Source organism: Siphateles boraxobius, unplaced genomic scaffold (assembly GCF_051911475.1).
Source record: "Siphateles boraxobius isolate OS27281-9 unplaced genomic scaffold, OSU_SipBor_1 25, whole genome shotgun sequence".
In the NCBI taxonomy this organism is placed as follows: domain Eukaryota; kingdom Metazoa; phylum Chordata; class Actinopteri; order Cypriniformes; family Leuciscidae; genus Siphateles; species Siphateles boraxobius.
The window spans coordinates 7,368,072-7,393,885 of record NW_027508866.1 but is presented as its reverse complement, the minus strand read 5'-3'; the positions used below and the strand labels follow the sequence as shown (position 1 = coordinate 7,393,885).

Below are 25,814 nucleotides of genomic sequence, written 5' to 3'. Positions count from 1 at the left end.
AGTTTCAAGTGTGCTATTAGTATACAGGTGAAACTCAAAAAATTAGAATATCGTGCAAAAGTTATAATTTTGATGATTATGGCTTACAGCTTATGAAAACCCCATATTCCAAATCTCAGAATATCAATAAAAAAAGGATTTTAAATACAGAAATGTCGGCCCTCTGAAAAGTATAATCATGCATATGTATATAGTTATATATACTAAATATATTAGTTTCAGCTTTTAATTTGAATTACTGAAATACATGAACTGTTACACGATATTCTAATTTTTCGAGATTCACCTGTACTTCTTGTAAACTAAAATGAGAAAGTGTAGGCTACTTACAGTTTACTTTTTATGTACTTCTCAGAAATATAATATTAATAATAACTGTATTTTTATATAGCGCCTTTAAAGCAGCTTCTCAAGGCGCTTTACATAGAACAAGCAAATGAAAATACAACACACACAGGAGAGGGGGAAAAAAATCAGGTAAAAGCTAATTTAAAAAATGAGTTTTTAAATGAGATTTAAAAATACTTAAAGTCTGTGCATCTCTGATATTTGGAGGGAATGCATTCCAAAGTCTAGGAGCGTAGGATGGAAAACCCTGTCCCCTATAGTACGCAACCAAGTCTATGGGACTGCAGCTTGTGAGGAGTGTAAATTACGCTTGGGTGTGTAAAAAGTTAAAAGCACAGACAGATACTGAGGGGCCAGATCATGCAGTGCCTTGTATGTGAGCATAAGGATTTTAAAATCAACTCGGAACCTGACCGGGAGCCAGTGCAAAGACTTTAAAATCAGTGTAATATGCTCATTTCTCCCTACTCCAGTCAGGATCCTAGCAGCAGAATTCTGTACACATTGTAGTTTAAGTGTTGTTTTAGGAACCCCAGCAAGAAGTGCATTGCAGTAGTAAATGAGGGAAATAACAGAGGTATTAATAAGCCTTTTTAGTCTCAGAGAGGGATAACGTAGAGCATCTTGCAATGTATCTGAGATGAAAAAAGGAGTTCTTAACAGTATACTGCACATGAGAGTCAAAGGACAGACTAGAATCTAATATAACTCCTAAGTTTTTTTATTTAGTTTGTGCCTCCAAATCAGAGCCATCTATGTTTAAAATTAGTGAGCCAGCTTTACGAAGCTGATGAGAGGTGCCAATGAGCAAGACCTCAGTCTTTTTTGGGACATCCATGTTTTTATCTCATAAATACAATATATTAAAAAAGGAACATCCAAATTTTGACCAGGCTTAGGGTGAATATAAATCTGAGTATCGTCTGCATAAAAGTGATAATTAAGCCCAAGTACTTTATACATTATAGCATACTATAAATGTTTTCACTGTAATAAGGTAGAGGACGCATCTTCTGCAAGAGTACAGAAACAAGTGAAAGAAGATTGCTTACGCAAATGGGGAAAGAACATATCAAAACTGCCTAACGTTACCGAATGAATTGTCGACCTCAGGAAGGGTTAACAACTGTGAAGCTTTAGGGGTGTTGATGTATTCATTTTGATATACATCATTCAATATACCCATTATTTTGAAGTTCAATAAAAAACAACAACATAATTTACAAATTCTTGGTTGAAGTCTTTTGCTTTACAATTGAACTATTTTATAATGTAATTTAAAATATATGAGAACCACATAAAATCAGCTTATTTTAGGAATTTGTTGTTTTGTCAGGTACAGGTTTATTTAAAAAAACACATCTTAACAGATTTGGAGTGGTTTGAAAAGTGAATTTAAAATTTTACTCATTATTTGACCCATTGGAATCTTTAAAAAAAATAATGAATGGGGCCCAATTTTCACCCACTGTCCCACAAAAAACACAATGGGTCCAATGTGATCACCAATGTGGGTCCTATGAGGTTTTTGTGTGAAGCCCACTTTGGCCCCATTATTAACACCCATTTGGGACCCAAGTGAGCCCATATAATGAAAATGGGCCCCACTTAGAGCCATTATGGACCCATCATGTGTATGGGCTAACATACATAGGGCACATGTGGAGCAGATTTTCTTTGGGCCCCATCTGGGTTGCCCCAGGGCCCAAGTGACAGCCCATCAAAAACCCACATGAGGCCCAATGGAAATGTTGGCTGGGATGGATGCCCATTAGTCAACCAGTTGGTTGTCCTTATTTAACATTCTTGATCTGGACATGGCTCTTAAATGAATTAGCAGCGATTATCCTGATTAGTATTGGTGTCGAAAAATAGCTAATTTGTTTGTTTGAACAAGTTGCTCTGAGTGTACATAACTACATAAGTATAAAACCCCCTACAACTACGTGAGTATAAAAGTATTAAAAAATGTATTGAAAATATGTAATAATAATGAATATAAAATACACACACACACACACACACACACACACACACACACACATTGGATTACTATGGTTTATGGAAACATTCCATACACTTAAAAAAAATGAATAGTTGAATTCACTTAAAAAAAGCAGTTTCAAGTGGTTCCACGCAACTATATTGAGTAATTTGGACAAATTACAATTTAGTTGAATGAACAAAAGAAATTCAAGTAAAGCTGACAAAATGTCTTTAAGTAAATGTTACTGTTACATAATATTTATGTTCAATTTTCTTAATAATGTTAAATTTATAAAAGTTTATTTCTTGAGGTGAACACATTTATTGATTTAATCTATTTTAATAAATTTGCTCTACAAGTGTAGTCTAAAACTTTTGAATGACGACAAGCATATTTTTTGCGCCATCAATAAAGGTAACAATAAATCTGGCCCAATTTTTTTTTATCAACCACTAACAATTTAAATTTCACAGATCTTAAAGGTGGGATAAGCGATATTTGAAAAATGTTTAAAAGTTGGTCAGACGGACACAACCAGACACGACAACAAACGTGTAGCCAATCAGCATTAGAGGGGGTATGATGGTGGAGGAGAGAGAAGGAGCAAGAGGGAGATTTGAAGAAAGACTGTAGAAAGAGAGATGAGAGAAATTACAAAAGAGAAAAGCTGAATATCCCTGGAAAAAGGAGGGTTATGATCAGGAAAGAGCTTTAGGACCCCCGTAATATTAGAAAAGTTTTCCAGCGCTGGAGAGCTAAGTGGGAAGGCCTGCGGAAACTTTTTTTATTAGCAGAATATGTGAGTGACAGTGTCATTGTTTGTCTGGAGCTGCTGTGCTGTTGACAGCTAAAAACGAACTATTGTTTGTATTTACTTGTATCTTGTTTGTGTATGTATGTTAATTTTATGTGCTTCCTTGTCGTTTGTTTATCTGTGCTTTATTTTTCGTGAAGCATTATTTTGTTGTGCTACTGCTAGGATAAATAGACATCTACTCTTGCATTGCAGGTGTAATGGAGGCCAGCTAGAGAGAGTTGTGCAGGCTGATAATGCGGTGTTTACTGTTTAGCGTCCTTGTGAGTCCACCCGCCTCGGATGACAGCGATCGGGTTCGAGACTGACTCGGAGCAGGGCGGTTAGGATTGGTGGCTGAGCTTTGGAGGCGGAGCAATGAAGAGAGGGGTGTGTTTGTTTGAGTTGATTTCAAATATCAACAATGTTCAGCAACAACTTTGAGAAATAACTAGGGCTGGGTATTGACACAAATTTCACAATTCGATTCGATTTCGATTCACAAGCTTGCAATTCGATTTGATTTCGATTCGATTCAATATTGATTATTTTGGATATCAGGTACAACACATGGCAAATTTTCTCAAGGAAAACAAATCTCTTAACCAATGCTGTAAACTATGGGAGTCAGTTGTATCATTAAAATTGTTTCATTAGCCTACTATAGCCTAATATTAAAGGTAAAGATTTACTGATTTGTATACAAACAATTACACTTTTATTTATTTTTCTAATAATAAAGTTATATGAAATATAAATATTTAAATGGTGGCTGTCATAAAAACTTGCCAGATTTATTCAAACATGCATTAAATATTGAAAAACATAAAATAATTATAAAATAACATAAAATGCATATGTAATATGGTGCATATATTTAGCAAAATGCTCCTCTCTAGAGTTAATCTGTCTAGCTGACTAACGAGTTCATGGTCACTGGATATGGTTCTTCTGAGGTAAATATGACGTTACATGACATTGTTTACAAGCTGTTTCACTGACGTCTTTCCTCGGTTGAAACAATGATTGAGCGATTCCATGTGACAACAAGGATTTCGATAAGTTATACTCTATCTTTTAACACACTTTCAGATGCTCATTCATGTTTATTTCACGCTGTAACTGGTATTATTAAGGCAGAAGAGGAGATCATGTGCGCTCCGCGCTGCTGCTTCTCTTGAGCTGCGCCAGAGCGATCTCACGCCACAGCGCCAAAACGGTATTTATGTTTTTGAATTTCGTAAGAAAATGGACGTAATTTGAAATCTGAGACTTTGTTTCATATCAATAGTAACAAAGCACAAAGATTATTGCGTTTATTGGATGGGATGCGCGCTACAATGTTCCATTCATTCATCAACTGAAAACAGGATGACTAATCGATTCCTGGGATTTAAGAATCGATATCGGTTTGTAAAAATTAGAATCGATTAAAATCGAGAAATCGATATTTTTTACCCAGCCCTAGAAATAACATACTGCACCTTTTAAAACAATAAAACAACCAAATTCTGTTCAACAGCAAAAGTTCCACCCAAAATCTTGCAATGTGCAATTGTTCACATATGTGGTCACAAACTTCTTCATTTTCAGGTTTGATGTAAAATTATTTTATTAGCCATATCTCTCTTAGCATTCTCAAAGTCTGTGTCCTAAAATGCACAAAACAACATTAAAACAGTTCAATCATTTTAATTGCACCAACAAATGCAAATGTAACGTAACGTCACTTAGGAATACATCTAGTAAAAGCAAAGATTCTGAGAATTCTGTATCCATATGTGATTACTTTATTGTATTGTCTAGTGATTTTATTGGGGGTATTATTTATTGTAACCGTTCAAAAGAATGCCTGAGAACACTTACTGTATACTCCTTCATTCATAGTCTTCATTAAGATGCACAGAAAGAATGCAGGCTCTCCGAGTTGAGATGGTACTGTTCTGTAGAAGAAATTAAAAAGAGACAAAATTACAAATCACCATGCTAAAGTGGATAATATTCACAAGCATCATATCATAAACAGATCACAAATCTGGACAATGAGAGCCATTAGTTTACAATTGTTTCGTCCTGCAACTCATTTTCTCTGGTAGATGCTGGCCAGTTTGCTTGTGTAACTGTCCAGTTTTTACATAAATGTCTGAATCAGTGGGATGCTGATGATTCGAGTGAACTCAGCAATAATGTAGAGATTTAAGATTTTTTTTAAAAATTACTTTAATAACTTGTATTACTTGACATCTGAAGACAAAACAGCATTGTTTTTGTGCACTCCATGTTTAAAAACTGCAGGGAGAATCGGAATAAGTGGATGGGAAATGATTACTGTGACCAAAAAAAGGCAGTTCGCTAATCTGTAGTACTTCAGCAATTGCAATCTGGTTGACATTGTTATTTTGCAGTCTGTCTTGAGATAGTTAGCATAATTGATGAAAATGAAAAAATACTAAAGAAAGAACACTTAGCCTATGTGCAACAGATTAGTATAGCCAAAATAAATTGCTAACTTAAAAATAATAAAACTCTGTGGACACATACATTATTTTTTTTAGGCAGTTTTTATCAGGATGGTGAATGTTAATAAAATATTCATACCTTCTGTCTTCCGTTGCTCAGTGTAAGCTACGGTGCATGCAAAGGTCCAGGCTATATTGTTTTATTAATTTGTGCGTTTCACTCAGCAATGTTAAGTTGACTGAACAAACACTTTTTAAGTAAAGCTGATAATACTCATTTTTTGTTGAGACAACTCAGTTAACTTACGTTCATGTAGTTGTTTTTTAGGTAAAGTGAAGAAGGATGTTTTAAATGAAACTAACAACTGTTAAAGTTAATTAGGCATAATGGTTTTTATACTGTAAAAACTGTATATCTCCCTACACTAACCCTACTCCTAAACACATCCATCACAGAAAATCTTCTGCTATTTTAGATTTTCAAAAGATATCATTCTGTATGTTTTATAAGCTTGTTTCCCGGGTCCCCAGGGAAAACCAGGAACACACACACGCACGCACGTATGCACGTACGCACACACGCAAGCACACCCATACACACACACACACGCACATGATCATATTGTCACTGTTTGATAGACATATTGTCATATTTGATAGAAAATTCCAAGTCTTTTTAGTTCTTGGTCACAGACTTCATGCACAGACAGCCAGTAAAAAAAGAATGATTCTACTAAAATTAGAAAAACAAACTAACAAAAGATAAGATAATACTTAGATTTTGACTGGATGTGATGTCTCTATTCCTCTGCGTTTTGCATTCAGAGCTCAACAATAAGGACAGTATACTTGATCTTTGATCTTGTGCATTTATCCTCTGCAAACTATCAGACATTTGGTTTGCTAAATGTGCTTATTAACTTTTTTAACTTGTCAGCTACCATTATTTAAGTATCTACATGGCTAACGTATATGAGGATAGTGTAAGAAAGAAAGTGTAACATATGAGTTGAAAATATATGTGTGGAAAAAATAACTATCTTAAAATAGTTACAATGCAGAATACATGTACAAATATACATTTAAAATTAGAATCATAAAATTCAAATGAAGTCTGAGTACTGGCCCAATCTGGTTGGTGGACAGAAAGGTTTCTATTGAGCCCTGGCAGCTGGCGTTATTACTTTAAAACACCTCTAAAACAACACTATAAAAATATTGTTCCATGAGAAGTTGTTTTTCATTACCAGCACTCTGCACCTGTGCCATCATAGGCTACTCTTCCTGACTTGAGGTTGCTTGATGAAGACTTTTTATTTACAGTATGTGCTTGAAGCTTATTTCTTTTCTTAATTTATGTGTGGAAGCCTGTGCTCTAAGCATTTATATACAGTTTTCTAAATGATAAAAAAGTGGGCAGACTGGAGCAGTAAGCTTCTGGTTCAAGAAAAGAACCCAGTTATTTTAAACTTTTTTATCATCAAAGTGAATATCAATACACTCAGTGCACTATAAGAGTGTCTGCATGTGAAAACGGTATGGTATGGAATACCCCATGTTTCAGTATAGTGGTCATTTTTATGCAGAAGCTGTTTAGACTAGACTAACCAGCTATACCTGTCACTGGTTGTTGTATAAACCAATAATATAAAATATATATTTTCTTAGCTGCATATACATATCATTTGTCATTTCAGTGGCTAGTTAAATCTTATTATTCACTAATGCCCAATGTGACATACAGACAGTGTGACAAATAGCCTTGAACAGAACAGCGTATTTCTTGTATACGAGGCTGTTAGAAACAAGGCAATGTTTCATTATGATAAAGCTCTGTGTTGGGAGAGCCACACACCCTCATAATTTATAACAAATCCACTTTGTGATGAGTGTTAGTGAGAGCCAATAAGAAAAAAACACAAACAGAAATTTATTATGCAAAATTAAGCTGTCAGAGAGTTATTTTTTTATTGCGAAAAAAGCCTTCGTGCAGAACTTTTCGTTTGTATATTCTGGCCTGACACCTCTCCTTGTCATGTCAGATGGAAAGAATAATAATTGCGTGCCATAGGGAACCCCGTCTTCGTAAACGTCATATTTTCCGATTACAAAATACAGCATTGTATTGCTGTATTTTTGCTGTATATTTCTGTATATTGCTGTATATTTCGTCATGCACTGTGTGTGAGTGCTTTTCACGTCATTGTATTTGCTGCAGCATCTGTAGCCGGAATCATGCATTGTTAGGATGGTAAAATAAATATGCAAAAGATACACTCTTGATATATTTTGCCAAATTTAATCGAACTGTGTCTTGGTGCACATTCATCCCCATTGGCTTGCGCTTCCCATCTAACACTGCTGGAGAGCTTCCAGTCATCTACTTTGCCCTGATGGAAAGTACTGCAGTGATTTAAAGAGCTTTTCCTTTTTGAACTTTTTAACTTTTCCTTCTCTTCCTCCTTCCCTCCTCTTCTCATTGCCGCCAGCAGCATCCATGATGGCTAGCAGGGTGGTGACAGAAGGTTGCCCTCTTGGCCAGTTCCCTTGTGGGAACATGAGTGTGTGTTTGCCCCAGGTCCTTCAGTGTAATGGCCACAGAGACTGCAAAAACGGAGCAGATGAGGAACACTGCGGTGAGGTCTATACAACACTGCGATCTATTTGTCTTTTTCACTTTAATGTCATTTTCAGTTCTAAAGCATTTCATCCATTTAAAATAGGCTAGAATTGTAAGGTTCAGACTTACAACTGGGACTGAATTTTATGTTAACAGTTTGAAATACATTAGGAGCTGATGTTTATTCAATATTGATGTTATCAGTTTTTCTGCAAGGAGAAATCCTGATATTTTTCTTAGGTCATTTATATCTTTAAAGTGTAATTTTTATATTTTTTACAGTGACTTTCTCATACAAAGACTTGCTTTTTCTTTTTGCAGGGGACAACAGCGGATGGGCGGATATTTTTGATCGCACCATAAAAAAGGCAGAGCCACAGGACCTTCCTAATGACTGCTGTATGTGTCCCGGTCTTGATCTGATTTCCTCTGGAAGAGATAGGAATACATAGATTAGGATAAATGATGTTATCTTGAGGCTTATCCAAAAAATCTAGTCTAAAACTCTGCTGCAATTTTCATGTGAGGGCCAGACTCAGATTTTCCAAATCTTTTTTTTTCCCCAGAGTTTATTTGATGAATTTATAGCCTTCAATAGACTAAAAGTTGCTTTTAAAGCCAGAAATGCTATAGGCTGTGTGTTACTGTAATGCGTCATAAATCAGTTGTAAGATCTTGTAGAAGCATCTGGTTGGAAATTTATTTGCTTTCAAAGTCTGTTGGCCTTGAAATTTTTGTAGTTACCAGGAGCTTCGTAATGACCTGAAAAATGGGGACGGGGGAACATTATAAACTTTTATGAATATGGATCATGAATATTAATTTGGTGACACTTGCCTCGTAATCGTCCCAATACTGATTTGCTGAAAGGCAGGTAAGTGGGCATGGACCATAGTAAAACTATTACTTACTGCTTCTGCGTTTGCGGACAGTACTGGTTTGCAGATGTTTGGTCTTAAGGTTTTCATTTATCCTTACTTTTTCTTTTCTTCTTTTTTCCCCCTGAAATTGTTATGAATTTGAAGACTGTAGATTAAATACAATTTAAACATTGTTTTACATATTTAATAAATGAACACAAAGTGTCACTCATACTGTATAACTAGATGATATTTATGCTATTTTTATGCATTCCTTGCCTGAGGATGTTTTTTTTTTCATTTTGAAGTTCTTTTGGAGAACTACAAGCTTAGTCTTCTACAAGCTTAATGAAATTTAGTTGAAATAATAATCACTAAATCATGTGAAATGTTATACAAAATGTATATCTTGTAGGGGTCCTATTATGCTTTTGGAAACACTTCAAAGTAGTGAACCGATATTCACTATTAACAAGTTGCTTATTAACTAGCATATTACTAGCATATTGGATATTTATTAGTACTTATAAAGCACTACATTCTACATGACCATTTTCTACATCCCTTAATCCTACCCCATACTTAAACATACTGTAACCACAGAAATTAGCAGTAATTTGTTCTTCAAGACAGGTCATAATTTTTTTAAATCGGTTACATAAAAAGGTAGATTGGTCTTATTTGAATCCTAAAAGTAAAACTGATTAACACTAACTAATTGCCTATTGGTCAGACTATTTCATAAGTTAGTGGCTATGTTCATGCAACTGGCACCTAGTTGAGTTGCGTTTGTCGTCACTATAGTTAGTCACAATGTCCAAAAGAAGGTGTTTTTTCCACCCTGGCACATGTAGTGTTTGCCAAGGTGGTTCGGGTTGATCAGCTTGTTCTTCTTGACTGGGGAGAACTCAGGCTTGAACTGATTTGGCAAAACTGATGCCACAGTTTGCGTAGTTACAGTAGTGTTTACAGTTCCTCGGGAAGCCTTTGAAGCTGATTCTCGCTGGTTATGGTTAGGGGCATAACCATAACCATAACTCTAAGCGGTAGACAAATCAAAACAGACTGGGGCCGGCTGACCAATCAGGGTAGATTGTGCTTTTCGGAAGTCGGGCTTTAAAGAATCCAAAACTAAAACAGTGTTTAGGCAGAGGGTGAAAACAGGTGCTGCAACAATGTAAATTATAATAAATAATTATTTAAACATTAAATGATGTTACCATATTCTAGTAGACCCCATTAACAACATTATGAATGTGTAAATGAGCATAAATGAGCAATAGTGCCCCTTTAAATATCTGAACATTTTGGGTTGAAAAAAAAGGTAATATTTAAAAGAGGGTGAGGGGACAGAAAGAGAGATCAATGACTAGAAATAGGACAAAAAGGATAAAAAATATAAAATATTTTTACAGCTTTATGTACTAGATTTACTTTAATAACTGAGTTTATTATGCGTGTTTATGTTGATCTTTTACAGTTCTGAAGCAATACCCAGAGAGATGTGATTGCATTAAGACAGAGGTGGAATGTGTGGACAAGAACCTGCATGTCGTACCCGTCTTCTCCTCCAATGTGACTTGGTTGTAAGTACATCACTAGAGGTTATTAATCTGTAGCTCACTGTACATCAGTGAGACATTAAAGCACTGCATTCTAAAGCTTAACAAGATAAAGAGCTTATTTGCACTGAACAATTATCAAAAGAAAGAAAAATGACGTACACTGCCTGAAAGGTGGGGTTTTGTTTTGTTTGGTTATTATGTTTCTGTTGTTCTACATGAGTTCTAGTTGGGCTTTTGATACTTTTATTGTGATAGGGACTTTGAAGATATTGAGATATACAGGGTGGAAGAGGAATATAAAGATAATTTATGATTTTTGGAATAAGGATTCTGGAGATGATCTTTTGGAATAAGGATTCTGGAGGTGATCTTTTGGAATAAGGATTCTGGAGATGATCTTTTGGAATAAGGATTCTGGAGATGATCTTTTGGAATAAGGATTCTGGAGATGATCTTTTGGAATAAGGATTCTGGAGATGATCTTTTGGATTCTGGGGATGTTTATGGAAAATGAAGGAATGTTAGATAATGAATATCAGTGATCACTAAAGTTGTATCCAATCATTTATCCACATTGTTTCATCTTTGTGAAATGAAAAGACTCCTTAAAGGGACATTGTGTAGGAATTTCTCCCATCTAGCGGTGAAATTGTATTTTGCATTCAAATGAATTGTGTTCACCAGCGCCTCGCTTTTTCATATGCGTGTTGCATCTACGGTAGCTGTTGTGTACCAAAAAGCTATGACAGGATGTCTTCTAATAGCACTTCGTCGAGTTTTCCTTTGAACATGTTTGTTATTTCAAACAAACTGCAACTTGAAACAACGAACAAACGAATGTTACAGTATGACTTACTGACTGACTTGCCAGGGCCGTGACAAGCGCCTTTCACTGCTCTGCTCCTCCGTTTCTGCTGCTTTCAGTCACGTGACGCTGGCTCTGAACGAAAACGCTTTGTGGAAACTCGTTGGCCTAGTACTTATTATAGCTATTATAGTTTTTCAAGATGGCGGAACTACATGGAAGCCTCCTAGGACCTACCCGTCACATGTATGTAAAGATAATAAATTCTTCGTTTACGAGGATAAGTCAGATAATTGGCAGAGGTATTTGTACACCATTGAGGACATATGAATAAAAATATTGATTTTAGAGAATAAAATACCTAAAAAACTACACATAGGGAGAATTTATTCGAAAAATGACAATTCTGTTCATCATTTACTTTCAAATGACCCTCATATCTTTCGAAACCTGTGCGTTTTTTTCTGTGCACACGAAAGGAGATAATAAAAATGTCAATGTCAACATTCTGATATGTGTTATCTCTATTTGTGTTACTATGAGTTGGTTTTGCTCTGTTTTCTGTTCCCGCTCTTGATTTGTCCCCTTGGTTACTGATTGATTAGCTTACAGCTGATGTTGATTTCTTTGGGCCATAGCTTAAATAGACCAAACTAATCAGTCGCAATTAGCATACTATCCATCCTAAATAGTATGTGACATTAGTAATTTTCAATACTATTTAGGGTGGATAGTATGCACATTGGGACTGGGCCTATGTGTTTTGTTCAGTTCTTTGTCTGTTCTTATCAGTGTATGGGTTTTGCCAGTGTGTTTAGTTTCTTTGTGTTTAAAAAAATTGGACCACTGCACTTGAATCCAGCTTTTATTTCATCCTCGTTTCTGCAACCCAACTGTTACAGTCCAGTTTTCTTTCTTTCTTGGCTATACAAACAAAGTACTGCAGGTTCAAATAAGCTCAAAATGAAAAGTAGTCCATGAACCAGAGTCCGTAAATGAGTTATGAGAGGATGGAGTGGAGATAGGATTTTCAATAACTAATAACTTACAAATTGATCTACACAAAAATATCATATGACTAGGAAATGGCATGGAATATAAAAACTGTTTTGAACAACATTTTTAGTCAAGTAAATGATGACATAATTTTATATTTTTTAGATTTACTATGCCTGTGTATGTTCTGATAGTAATGTGGTGTTAAATGTAATGCAATGCTTTATAATTGTACAGGTCTCTGAAGAACAATAGGATTAGGATTTTGGATGATCACATCTTCTCCAAATATACACAACTACAGAGACTGTGAGTATCAGTTAATCAATTGTAAAAATGCGCATTGCCAATGCATTTGCTTAAAGTTTTCAGCCAATGTCTTCTGAGTCATTCTACAGTTTTATTTTTGCTGTGTATCGCCAGTTCCCGTTGACGGCTAAATTTATTGATGCTGTTAAATTTCCACTCTCCGATGAACCAAGATATCTCAGCCCTGAGAACTTTAGGTCACGCCTCAAACCCTGGTTCTCTGAGGGAGATGAGAGCAATATCTCACCGATCTGCTGGCCATCGATAAAACACTTTAAAGGTATTTTAGGCCATTGGCCAGTGCAGCAAGAAAGCCTTCCTCCTGTCTACAGAATCTACTGCTCAGGCCTAAATCTTCATTCATAATTCAGATTGTTCTGAGCTAATGAGCAATACCATTATACTGGCGGAGTTTATGTTTTCTGAATTTATTTTCTTGCAGTTTTGCTTCTTAGGTAAATTTGAAGGGTGTTTAGGTATTTTACTGGAGAGCAAGACAAACCGCTGGCACAGAAGAAAAACTTAAATCAGTGTTACTTTAGAAAATGAAAGCTTTTACACATTTTATATATTACAATGCTTGGTTAAAAACTTCTTTAGTTCTCAATATGAGAGAAACTTTGAAAATTTAAATTCCAGTCATCAGATACAGAGTTTCAGTTGAAATTTAATTGGTTTAATGGGCTGCTATATCTCGACTGGAAAGTCACTTCCAAGTTTGCATATAATGGATTTCCGTGCATACTTTTCAAATGGATGTTGATGGTGTGTTAAGCGGATTTAATCCTACTGCTTTTTATTGGCTATTGTGAACATGCACTGTTTATTTCGCCTTGTTTTTTTAGATGTTAATGATTTATCTTATCTTGTAGTACACTTCACCATGAGAATTATGCATTTGTTATTCTTTGTGAGAAAATATGCACTGTGTGAGATATGCACCCATCAATGTGGCTGTTTTCTTTTCTTTCTTTTTTTTATATGAATGATTAGTTGAGGACGAGATGTTTTTGTAGGCAGTTTGGGTTCTGATTAATTGTGCCCTATCAGAAATAAAGAGAAGACACCACTGGCTATAGACTATGCCTAGAACTGAGAACAGACTTTATATCCACCCTATCTATGGGCCGGCAGAGGGCATCTACAGAATATAAGGCTTCATTTTTTGCCCCGCAGAGGCGAGTCCCGTGGTTAGATCTAAGATATCAAGCGAGCGAAAATTAATTGAGTGAGAATTGAGTACTGCAGCCAGACAGTAAAATAAATAAATAATTTTGATCTCTGCCAGGCAGAAGAAAACCGTTAATTTTTGGGACAGTCTATCAATTCAGAATCTTTAGTTTGATAGTACTGTGTCACTGAAATGTTTTGTTTTGGCATATCTTGAACCGCATAATTCCAAACGCACATTAATATGTGTGCAGAACTTCATAACTTTGTTTGGAAAATCCTGTTTTTTTTCACTTGATATTGGAAAAGTATGATTCATAAGTATCTGAAAGATGACAGACCAAAGATACTATGCGTAAAATAATAAACAGCTGAATAAACTTATTTAAACTATTTAGCAGAGGTTCAACATCGGGTATGACTCACACTTGAAACCCTGTCATAAAGCACAGTTTAACTTACACGTCATATTTTTGAGTGATGATGGAAAAAAACTGCCATTCACATGTGGTGATGAGGATGAAATACTACTAAAGCCACAGACTAATGCATTTTTTAGAAGGCCATAAAACTAAAAGGGACAGTGATGGGCTATTGGGACCATCTGTAGAATGTTAAGCACTTATATTGAAAGAGGTCCTCTGTGTTTAGCATTTTACAGCAGTTTTGGCCTATTGGTCTTAATATCTTTTATATATATATATATATATATATATATATATATATATATATTAGGGTTTTGTGATCCAATCAATATTATGATGCTTGTGCAAATTCAAGGGATTTTTAAGAGATTTCAGGGCCAGATTTAGTAAACTGGACAAATTAGCATGAGACTACAATCTCATAAAAGTTCTGATGGGAGTGGAAAGTTTTTTGGGTGATCTAATGGCAATATTCAAATTAAAGAACACAGACCCAGGCAGCTCATTTACAGTATGATCAATGCAATCTACCAAGAGCAGCGCAACTATCACTGCCATCTAAAGCACAAAATGGGTTAAGGCAAGAATTTTGGCATTAAATAATGGCACAAAAATACCAGTAAACTTACTACCACAAACCTTTTTTAACCTTGCATGATTTATTTAAAATCTCTCAACCCATAAATTTTGCATCTGAAAGGAAAACTCCTACAAATTCATATGCAGGTCAGCCACAAAAATAACTGTCCATCGCAATTTTTTCGCTGCATGTCTGACGGTTTTTAATGCCAAAAGAGGGTTGTATGAATATTACTGTATTATATATAAAAATATCAAACCAAGTGGCATCAAACAAATGTATGAAGTCATTGATGTATTGATGTACAAAGTCATTAGGTTACGCAGTTGTCCACATGTGATACATCGCATTGACTATGAAGATGTTCCACCAACCTATCAAACACCCCTACATTGTCCAGATACATTTGTTTTAATATCGTGAGTGCAGAGAAAGCTCATTCTTTCTCAGTTATGCGCACAGTTCTTCCTAGCATGTCCGTGAATGCTTTACTGCTTCTCACCACTAAATTTTCTTTTGAATTTGGGAGGCCGTGGTGATGGCTGATAATGTTTGCAGGTAAGAGCTTCAGAGCTCTGCAACTCTCACGGGGTCAACATGTCCCTCACAGTTTGGAGGAATCTTCTGAATTTAGAGCATGCTTTTGATATTTGAATTGCACATTCATTTTTAAGCTCTTCTGCACCCTCAAAGTGCCAGATGAGATTATCATCATTCTTCCAAATATAAATAATAGGATTTGGAAGAGAGGCTATTTACTAAATCATATTCAAAATCTTGGAGCTTTTATTCAAACCTGTTTATATGAATGTACTATAAATTCTGTTTAAAATAAAGAAAGGCAGTTGTAGTTCTCTCCAGAGACAAATCAGTTCAGTCAAGACTGGCATAACTTTAGTTGAATTTTGCCAGATGTCATAAAAATATCAGGGCAACATTTGCCGTTCATTGCCAACAGAGTTTATTTATTTATTTTTTAATCTTTCCTCTTAAGGCCATCACATTATGTTAGTCCAGTAATAATGCTTACGTTTGCACCAAAAATTCACATTCCTTCCTTTTGTTTAGGCTGATATTTGATTATCTGAAATTTGGTCTGTTTGCTTTATTAAATATATTTAAAATGACAAGATCCAAGAGACTTGACATCATATTCATATGTATTGGTCAGAAATCGGCATAAAAAATAAACTTTAAAGACTCTTAAAAATGTACCGTTACATTTTCAGTAAAATTTCTGGCTCATGGATCCAACAAAAATGAATTTTTGAAACTTAGAACAACTTAGAAACCACAAAATGTCTTGCTCACTAAAGCCCCAGGTAGAGATAATTTTCCCTCCTACCTCACAGAGTAATGGTTATATTCAGTTATTCTATTTTGGCTGTTTCATTGTGTTTTTGTTCTGAGACTGTTCGCCTGTGTGCGCCTATTTTTTCCCTTGATTGATCATCCCGTTCAGCTGTTGCCCAATTAATTAGCTCTTTGGGATGAAGGCCAAAACATCAGGGGCTTGTGGGGGTCTTGAAAATCAGTTTTTAAATATTTTTAAGATCACTTAAGATGTACTGCACTTCTGCTTTAATGCAGAAGCGCATTTGTGTCTCTTTCTCTTCATTATGCGATTATTGTCCATCCCTGTAAGAAAAGGCACAAGTAAATCCTGCTTGCTTTCGGTCTCATACACGTACACAATTATGAGTAACATTACGGTCTAATACTTTATAGCCTTGTTTGGCTTAAAAAACTCTTTTCATATTTCAGATTATTTTCAAGATCACCAAAAATCACCTCAGATGTACTGTAGTTCTGTATTAATGAAATAAATAAACAAATAACATGTGGGTATGGTGCTGATTGCCAAAGATGGTTTGTGTCTCTTTTCTCAAATGTATTATCAGATTATGGTTCATCCCTGTAAGTAAATAGGTAGAGATAAATGTAAATGCTGCTTGCTTTCTGTCTCACACATGTAGGCATACACAATTATTATTAGTGACTTTCAGTTAATGTTCTAGTACTTTATGGCCTTTTTTTCCTTCAAAAAAAATGTAGATGACTGTACTTTAATCATCAAGAGCCTGACGAAAGGAAACTTATGACAGGTAATGACCAGTAACAGGAAATAAAACTAAACAAAAGACAATGGGAACATGAGGGCTATTTATGCACAGATACTAATGACTAAACAAGGGACACCTGTGAACAATTAAACAATGAACCAATGAGATCATAACAAGTAGAAAAGGGAAGCATGTGGCAAGATCACATGACAGGAACATGAAACAGGGCTGAGGCAAACAAAAACAAAAAAACTTAAATTAAATGTGAACCAAAACCAAACGTGGCAATAGTGAACAGCATGAAAAGTATATTATGATAAGTAATGGAAACGCTGAGTTATGGTTAAAATTACTTTTTAGACGTGAAAGACTTCAGCTGAATATCTAGCCTTTTATGGTGTCAGACGTCCAAATTAACACAGCTGAATAATATCCATAAACATTTTCAGCACTTATTTGTTCTGACTTTCTTTTTGAACAGGTTTCTTCAGAACAACACAATTCAGACGGTCTCAAGCCATGCCTTCAGTGGACTATTCACTCTAGAAAAATTGTGAGTACTCTTTCTTACCTTTCATTTACCTTTTTAAAAAGATTATGAATAATATTTCTGTTTTGTTTTTTCTGCAATTTCATTTTTTAACTTTTATGAGCAACTGCTCCTTCATTAAAAGCCAGTAAGAGATTGTGTGGTCATACAAGAGGTGTTCAGACCTGGAAATGAGAAATTAGATTGAATATTGAACAGTGTGCATCCTTTCACAAGATTACAGCATGTGTTCAATAATGCAGAGCACAATGGCTTCTTTGGGCTGTAGATCTTTTCGTATGCGGGGCCATGTGGGTGCAGGCTATTTTTTTTTAAGGTGGTTTGAACAGTCTTTGCGACTAGCATATAGTAATTGTCTTTCTTTCACAGCAGCTCTGAGATCTCCTTGCTCCCATAAACAGCAGGATGAAGGACAAGCCTAACCCTTGGAGGATGATGATGTATAACACCATATTTCATTAGGGAAAGTCAGTCTAGTGGGTCTGGATGATAAATGACCTATCAATTTTTCTTAAAGCATTTTGTAGGAATTACAATCTTTTACATTTTACCTTTTACTGTTCCAAGAATCTTCCTTTAGTTCATTTGAAAAAATCTCAGATGAAGCTCAGTGTGTGTGAGGCAGAGATTAGTTTTGCAGTGCTCGTATTCATTTGGATTCCTAATAGGGACATTTATTATTTTTATATCCGTAAATCGATCCTTTGGACAATTTAATGCCTAACCTTGACAGCGAATGGAGGTCTTTATCAATTTCTGTGTCCCTAATTAAACATGGTCTTTTATGCAGGTTTCTGAGCCAAAACCACATAACCTATTTAGGCCCGGGTGTATTCAGAGATCTGCACAAATTAGACTGGCTGTGAGTATGCATCACAACACATTTAATGATTTACAAAAGGGAAAATTGTTTGCTCTTGATCTTTTGCATCAAATATCAATCACAAAATGTAATATAAAAATGTAATGACATTCATCATTTTTAAATTTCTATTTTATATATGTTTATATGTATTTCTTTGTATTATGTTTTAGTTTACGTTTAATTTTGAATAACTAATTTTCTTGAACTTTTTCTGTTATTCTTTGGCTTTTGACACTTCATAGACATTTCATACCATATTTTGCAATATTTGTTTATATTTTGTGTACTTTGATTTTTTCTCATTTAAATTTCCGGCGAGGCACTGTCTCCTTAAAAAAAAAAAATCTTAATTAAAGGTGCAGTGTGTGATTTTTACCGACATCTAGTGGTTCGGTTGCGAGTTGCACTAAGGGATCAGCCCACTGCTCACCCCTCCCTTTCGAAGAAGCTACGGTGGCTAAAACGGGACAAAAATATCGTCATTTATTTGACTTATCTGAGAACACAATATATGCCTGCAACATATATGAACATTTGTGTCCAAACATGTGAAGAAAATATTTGAGTCCGCATGAACCCATCAGCTGTCTCACGAACGTAACCAGCACATCTCTCCCCACATAGCAAAGCCATAACACAGCGAGGGAGAAGAACTAAGTTACATGAAACAATCCAACTACATATTTTACACCACTGACAAGGGAAAAGTAACGCCCGTTTCACACATACTCCGTGTGCAGTGCGTATGCGGTGCGTGTTGCGGTGCGTATACGGTACAGGAGCAGCATGCGCTATAGTGCTTTCACATATGCTGCGTTTGCAGTGCGCTACTGATCCGCAGTTTCTGTGTGCCACAAAATCAAAAAAATACCCCTAAGTAATTTTGATTTTAAATCCAAACGTTAAATTTGACATTGTTTAACCCATACAAAAATGTTATATATGGCCATATATCTACTTATATTTTAAATAGCATGACATATATCTATAGGCTACATTTATTTGACTTATCTGAGAACACAATATATGCCTGCAACATATATGAACATTTGTGTCCAAACATGTGAAGAAAATATTTGAGTTCATCCATATGATACCATATATCTGCTTACAGTAGGCTATAGTATTGGTTTCTCGCATATATGGACAAACTTTATGTATAAATATGTGACATACTTATTTGTTCCCCACATATTTAATAAATGTATGTAAACGTATGCATGTGATACTGACGCATTGGAATAAGTACATATATGCATCTTACATATATTTAACATTTACGTGCATATATGGGAAAATATATGGCACTTACATGAAAACGGCCATTTTTGCTATATTTTGAAATATGTTTCAAATATGTCTGTTTTATATATATGAATTTTGCATATATTCTCATATAGGCAGCAGACATACATGGGCACTGACATTATGATTTACTTATATTGACATATATTACATTTCTGTATGGGAAGACATTGAAACAGTATGAAAATTAATTTTAATCATGATTCTTTGTTTTACATGTAGTTTCCCCCGATCCCGTCCCCAAAATATGTCATGTATTTTTTTAGGGGGAAAAAATCAAATATGATGGCATTTTGCAACTTTTGACACTATAATCATACTTTTTTTGTTTTTCTTGACCCTGTAATTTAGTAACTATAGAACACATTAACTGTAATTATGCCTATATGATGAAATAATTACAGTTTCTTGTCAATCTATGTCTATTTTAATGTGAACAGTGCGCTGCCACTTTAATTCAGTGCGGTGCAGCACAGCAAAAATAGACTCGGTGCGGAAACGATCTCAGCACTGCTGTATACGCACTGCACCTGCAACGGATCCCCGGACCGCATTCCGCGTGCAGTGTGAAAGCTCTAACCAGTTAACATGGGGAAGTAAAATAATACGCACCGCATACGCACTGCAAACGGAGTATGTGTGAAACGGGCATCACTACTCACGGTGTTTATGGCTAGCTTCTAGCTTTCTGCTGCTTCTCTTTCAAGGTAGTGACGAAACGCGCTCTGTAACGCTGTTTGTTCGCGTTCGGCTACGGTAGAAACATGACGTCACAATATGCCGACCTTCATAGAAGGGGGTGCCCGTGGTTATGTAGATATAAATGTCTCATTCTAAGGTAATAAAAACATTACGGTTTATTAAGTAAGTTCTTTATACACCACTGAAAACATAGTTATGCATTTCATATTGCATTTATGTTAATAGATACTCAATTTTTACACATTGCACCTTTAATTAAACTTGGCGTAATAGCTCTGAGTTAGTAGAATATGGCTCTGAATATGATTTAGCAAAAAGAAGCAGAGAATGACTTGGGTGGCTTGTTGGCACAGTCGGCAGCACACACACAGGCTGCCCACATTTATGCAGCACTAGAACAAGGACAGTCACTGACAAAAGATGTGCAAACAAGATAGTACTTTCTGTCATGAAAAAAACAAAAACACACACAAGTTAAAATCTGACATTATAAAAATGTATTCCTGTGGTTAACAATTCGTAAAATACCCTTCAGTTCTTGTATTATTATTTTTTCCTCAGAGTCTTGGATCACAATCCACTTAAAAGCGTCACCCGTGATGCGTTCATCGGTTTGAGGTCGCTGACATTTCTGTGAGTATCTTGCAGTTTAAAAATATTTCATGGTGTTTCTCAAGTCTGGCATTTAGTTTAATCAGCTTGTCATTGTTATCTCTCTAAGGAAGATGTCAAGTTTTGTATATTTATGTACAGTATATCATATATAAAATGACTACACATGTATCAGAAAAATGACACAATTGTATCAGAAACAGGGACAAACTTATATGTGTATAAGTTCAGGCTGGTTTAGAGCGTCTTCACGTTGCAGGTGAAGGTAAGTACGGGCCGGGGTCATCTCTGGTTATATTATCCATCTATACTATTGCATCCGGAGATGCAGCATCCGGAGATGCTAGACTATAACTAAACAGTCTGAACCGGGGATACTTACGTCACCGTATAGCAGCGCATGAACCAAGGAATGCCGCGAAATTCGTCCCGTGAAACCTCCTCAGGGTCCATTCCGCGTGGCGGCATGTGGATTATATCAGTACGAGATCTTGACGCCCTAAACCAGCCTGAACTTATCTCATGAGGGGTAACTCCACCGTACCTCACTACGCACCGATGCCGCAGAGAGGGTGCTGCCCTGCCCCGGCATTTATTATCTTTTTATAAAAGTTTGTCCCTGTGTCTGATATAATTGTGTCTGACCAGTCAAGTAAATTTGAAAACTATAGCATGTTGTTTTTGGAGGTTGAATATATATATATATATATATATATATATATATATATATAATCTTTTACATTTACTACTTTTTCTCGGTTTAGAATTTGCCAGTCACTGTGAACTAAATCAATTCCCCTAATAATTTGATATGTCAAAGACACATCTGAGTTTATTTGCTTGTTGGTAACAAGTATGCCCAAGGAAATGTCTTGTCAAGGAAATGTCACGACGTCTTTCAAGAAACAAAGAAAGGGATCTAGGGATCACTAACCTTGTAACATAGCCAATTTTCTTATTGCAACAAAACATTGCTGGGACAACTTTTAGATCACCGTGATACAGAACTGTCTGTACCCAAAGAAATTGAATACTTTTGGATTTCAACTTGTGGGTTACCCTAAGGCTAATGTCATTAATATCCTATGGCTTTCATGCCTGCTTTGTGATAACTTCTGTGCCAAAACCAACTAGAGTAGAAGGAAATTATTTACCATCATAATACTTTTTCTTACATTTTTTTTTTACCCTCTCCTCACGAAAAGATTTCTTTTATATTTTATTATTTTCCTCTTGGTATTATCCGTGTTCACCTCCGATTACTTTTTTTTTACCCACTTTTTGTTTGTTTGTTTGTGTGTGTGTGTCCTAGTTAGACACTCTTACAAAACCTGTGCTGGGGTTGTTCTACATAATGTGTGTGTGTCCTAGTTAGACACTCTCTGACAAAACCTGTGCTGGGGTTGTTCTACATAATTCACACAATTGGTGCTATAGACCTTTTTCTAAAAACAAAAAATCTTTCATCATAATAAATACAAAAATAGATTTTTACTGTACATGGATTTATTTTTATTTTATTGACATAATACTATTAATTAAATATTCTCCAGGTGTGCATCAGCACTGGTAAAATCATATTTAGAATCATATTTTTCTCCTTTTAATGTAAAGAACTACTCAATAAATCAAATATATTAATAATTGTATCTTGTTTTGCCACAATTCTTTGTAGATTTTGTGTGTTTAACAACTGATAACCGAAAAGTGGATATGTGAAAATGTATTTAATTCGTATTTACAATTTATTAACACTTACCAAATTAAATTAATTAACTCTATAAATATCAAGAGTAGTGTTGGTTCTAGCAGGTCATGTCAGTCAAGCTCGCATCAGCTGACTCTCAGCTGATCAATGTCTACCGATAGGAATACGAGGTCTATCACAGCATCCATAAGCCACCATTAACTATTATTATTATCAGCAGCTTTATCGTATTGTTTAGGAGTTAATTTCCCCCATCCTTCCCCAGCTCCTCCTCTTGCCCACAGTCAGGACTTGGCCAAATTATTTAGCTTGATAAATTAGACTTTCATTTATGTTGGTACATTAATCGATTGTCATTAAGAACTTTAATGATATCCGTAATACATTTATGTTGGTTCTGTTATTTTCCCTGCAGTCCCTACTCTTAATTTATCAATGTAAGGCTGTATGGATGTTCCTGATCAGAACAGAACCATACCGCCAATCTAAACAGTATACTTATTGATTTTCAATCATCTTCTGCAAATTATACTTTAAGGTGTGAGTTTAATTTGAACTTCAAAGTAAAAGGTTAATATTTACTGTAGGCCACTTTTTCACAGTATTTCTAAACTAAAAACCCGGGGCATGTAAATTGCACAGACTTTGTTGCCATGTTTTTGCCATTACATGATCATTTGCATAATTCTCATAGTGAGCCAGGCTATAAAACAACTCTGTGTGTGCAAATAAACTGTGCTGTCAGAGACCGCAATTAATTCCTAGTGATTTTCCCCCATAATTATCTTTTTTTGTTTTTTGTCCATTATAGCTCTGAGAAGCAACATATGGGACAATTTCACATTATTTGCCAGTTTTGGCTTGCCCAGCATAATCGAATCACTGCCGCCCTGTAGCAAGATATTTTAAAGAAATGTTTCATTTATGTTCCTCCATCTTAATGAAAACCTGTTTTTTCTCATGGACCGCTAACTAATAACAGAAAATCCAAAACAGATATTAAGCATCACTCAAAAGAAAAGTACCTCGTGAGATTACCTTTCATGAATGAAGATGTATATCTGAAGTCATCCCAGAAGAGACAATACACTAGCCAAGAATGTTTCTCCAGCCAATTCACTTTGCTCTGTGATTCCTAGATAATATCTGAAATAACAGTAGTACATCTCTTGAACGTTTTCCAGCTGCCGGGCTCTGTTTAAGTTTAGCCATTGCATGCAAAAGCTTAGCTTGCGGGAGTCTGTATTTACAGATAATTACTTTTTGAGCCCAATTTATTAATAAATAAATACTACCTTGTAAATTACTTATACAAGTACACACTGCATAACAAGCACTCTATTAATTTTGCATTTGAGTACAGATGAACCTGTTCTCTAAATTAGCATGATTGGCTAAAACGCATGTTTAATGTTAATTTCTAATTTTCTGGTGTTTTTGAATATATGCATGAAGTCCTTTCAGAGGTTAAAATTAATTTCTTAGCTGGTTGATAATTAAGGACTCATTTTACAAAAACTAATTTAAAGACAATTTTCAGCTAATTATGCTGGTGAAACGGAGAACACCTGTCGTCTAATAGTACAAAGATAGTCTGGTAGAAAGCCTTGATTGTTTTTCCTCTGAAACTAATTCAGTCCCACCTTGATGTGCTGCAGGGGGTTTGTTTGAATTCTACAATAAAGATCTTCAAGGCTCTTGCTGTGACAGTCTGCAGATCGAGGCTGAGTTGCCATTTTAGGTGGTGGTTTATAATTTTTGTGCTTAATCGCAGATCTATGGTGAACACGTCCTTGATGTGGCTGCCCAACTCGAGTCTCTGTCAGCACATGCCCTTGCTCAGCTGGCTGTGAGTACTTCATTTTATTGACCCATTTTTCACCTCCTACATGCACACAATAGTGGATTGTGTTTTAGATGTTTCTCTCTAAATTCAGTAGTGGAGTAATCTGTACCAGTAGCTGTCCAAGGAGAAATGAGATGAGGTAAAATAAAAAGTTTAAAACCTTTTTTTAAATTTTAAATTAGCCAGGAATAAATTGTGTGTGTGTGCGTGTGTGTGTGTGTGTGTGTTAAAAAAAAGTTAATTATAAAAAAAAGTTAATTCTTGATTATAAAAAAATATTCAACATTCCAGTAATCAAGGTTGCATGGAAATATTCCTCCCTCTGTTCAGTTTTCCCAGGCTGAAGTGGCTTCTTCATGATTCTATATAAATGTTCTGGAAAAATCTTTAATCATTTTGTGCCAGAAATCCTTAATCATCTCAGTTTCAGAACTCGGTAACTAATTTTGGCCAGTTCAGCCATTGGCACAGCTTACCCCAAATCATCTGGCACAGTTTATCCCACATCTATCATTTTGAAAAATTGTTCATTTGTTAATAAATGGCTAATGTTTAGCCAAATAATAATGTGGTATTATAATTTAGCAATTCACATATATGATTTATGCGAGACCTAGATAAATTTGCTTTGACATACAATTGGTAGTTATATTATATCACTTAATGAAATGTGCTGTAAAATATATTGGCATTCTGTAAAACTGGAAACATTATATATATAATCACAAAGTATTTTTAAAGTGAATTTCTGGCAACCACAGCTGTCAGGTTTTTTTAACCGTAAAATTAACAGGATATTTGTTAGTGTACCAGTGTTGCTGCATGATACTACATGATACTGTGTGTGTGAACATTTGCATTGAAGATTGTATAAAGAAAGTATTTATTTTTTTATCCAAGTGGCTTCAACGTATCATCAAACTGACTTCTCTGTAAGGTTTTGGTACTCTGGGAAGGTTTTTTTTTCTACTTTCAGTTGTGTAAGTGACTGTACATGTCTGTTAATGTGTGTTTATAACCACATCTCCATTAGTATATTAGTCATCAGGCTCTTTGCTTTTTTTGAATAGGTCATTCTGAGGTTAACAGAGAGAGAGAGAGTCCGTAACACTTACCTGATGGTCTCTGGACAATTGATACCCTATCATAATCCTCTTTTGTATTTGCTATAATAGCTAGGTTTGAATTTAGCAAATCTCACTCGGCATAAATCATATCAGCATTCCACAGCTGTCCAAGTTAAACC

At 35.3% G+C, this 25,814-nt stretch overlaps 1 protein-coding gene across 3 annotated transcripts in view; it reads left to right on the top strand.

The window, feature by feature from the left end:
* rxfp2a (relaxin family peptide receptor 2a) overlaps nucleotides 1-25,814 on the top strand; it is a 48,165-nt gene that overhangs the window by 10,398 nt on the left and 11,953 nt on the right. For 2 of the 3 annotated variants that reach the window (XM_077242280.1, XM_077242279.1), the window contains exons 2-9: nucleotides 8,080-8,223; nucleotides 8,529-8,606; nucleotides 10,548-10,653; nucleotides 12,671-12,742; nucleotides 17,462-17,533; nucleotides 18,321-18,392; nucleotides 20,964-21,035; nucleotides 24,497-24,571. In XM_077242280.1, coding sequence (XP_077098395.1) covers nucleotides 8,080-8,223; nucleotides 8,529-8,606; nucleotides 10,548-10,653; nucleotides 12,671-12,742; nucleotides 17,462-17,533; nucleotides 18,321-18,392; nucleotides 20,964-21,035; nucleotides 24,497-24,571 — 691 coding nt within the window. Of the gene's footprint in view, nucleotides 1-8,079; nucleotides 8,224-8,528; nucleotides 8,607-10,547; nucleotides 10,654-12,338; nucleotides 12,429-12,670; nucleotides 12,743-17,461; nucleotides 17,534-18,320; nucleotides 18,393-20,963; nucleotides 21,036-24,496; nucleotides 24,572-25,814 lie in introns of those variants that run through there. The other variant, XM_077242281.1, reaches the window with a different exon arrangement.